Consider the following 1,225-nt stretch of genomic DNA (forward strand, 5'->3'; position numbering starts at 1 on the left):
GTGCAAACGGCAGTGCAAAGCACTGTATACACCGCCAAATGACAGGCATGTGAGAAAAACCTGAGAGTCAAACCCTGTGTGGCATGTTTTCCCACCTGTCAGGCAATAATGATCCGAGTCCACACCATGATCGAAATCCGACTAATAGCAGGGTGTGCCCAGGTCGATCTTGGCACTACCTGTCTGGGGCAGCTGGGGACCAGCTGGCAGCCCAGCCTACGTAAATTCACTATATTTTCAATATTTCTCCCTGGCCATATTTGTACTAGGTGTTCATGTTCTTATTTAGTCCATAAAATACAAGGGGCAAGGAGAAGTATGACGTTGGCCACATTTTCATAAGCAAGGATTATAAACAGGCTGCATAGTACAAAGGTATAGGGTGTATGGAAGGATGTGAGAAATGAGGCAGCTCCAATTACTACCTGTGTCTGCTCTTCCGTTCAAAAAACATTCCCCCACCCGACCACCCTTTGCGCTGTCCGCCAAATGCGCAACCACAAACAAGGCGCGTCAAAGCGGAGCCTCTGGCTCGTTGAATGAGAGGAGGGTAGCGGAGGGCGGATACCACGTTGAGACGTTGTCTGGAGAGCCAAGCTTGGGTTTGATGATGGTGATAGGCGCGCGTCTACTGCGGCTGCCGCTACATGGCGCATGCGAAAGTGAACCTGTCCGGGAGAGTCAGTATTAGCAAGTGGCCACTTGTCGGGGAGGAACTACAAAGAGGCAATGGGCAGGAACAAAAGCCCAGAACAGTGACAGGTGGTGACCGCGCACAGACGCACGGGTGGGTAACAAGGACAACCAACGGAACAACATGAGGAGGATTACATGGGGCGCAGACCACTTGGTAGTGGAACACAGATGAAAACAAGAAATAATGAGGGGAGCAAGCAAGCAACTGGGCGAGAGACGGTTGTGGTGGAGAGGAAGGTGAGTTTGGTTCTGGTTGAAGTTTGGAAATAACCAAACATAGGGCGGAGTTTAAACGACTTGGGGAAATTTTGGAGAGTTTCTCGCACAGGCCTTTTCATGTTGAGCTCAGGATTCCGTGTCTTTTCTACCTGTAAGAACTTGGAAGTGCTCAATGTATCATTTTATTATCTTACTATGAATAATTTGTATCTCAAGTACATCATTTCGTCGCCCGAAGAAAATTGGCGGTACAGGTCTTCCTGAGCAGAGTTGAAAACCTGTGGGTCAGGTGTCGAGCCACTGGCTCTAA

General features: G+C 49.1%; 1 protein-coding gene across 1 annotated transcript; it reads right to left on the bottom strand.

Moving 5' to 3' along the window:
- Positions 1 to 299: 299 nt before the first annotated feature.
- Positions 300 to 928, bottom strand: LACBIDRAFT_309945 (uncharacterized protein). Its single transcript, XM_001891172.1, has 2 exons — positions 721 to 928; positions 300 to 668 (listed from the first exon to the last, which is right to left on the bottom strand). Exons 1-2 carry the CDS (start codon positions 817 to 819, stop codon positions 444 to 446), a joined length of 324 nt encoding a protein of 107 aa, XP_001891207.1. The 5' UTR covers positions 820 to 928; the 3' UTR covers positions 300 to 443.
- Between the last annotated feature and the right edge of the window lie 297 nt (positions 929 to 1,225).

The sequence above is a fragment of the Laccaria bicolor genome, genomic scaffold (assembly GCF_000143565.1).
Source record: "Laccaria bicolor S238N-H82 LACBIscaffold_433 genomic scaffold, whole genome shotgun sequence".
NCBI lineage: Eukaryota > Fungi > Basidiomycota > Agaricomycetes > Agaricales > Hydnangiaceae > Laccaria > Laccaria bicolor.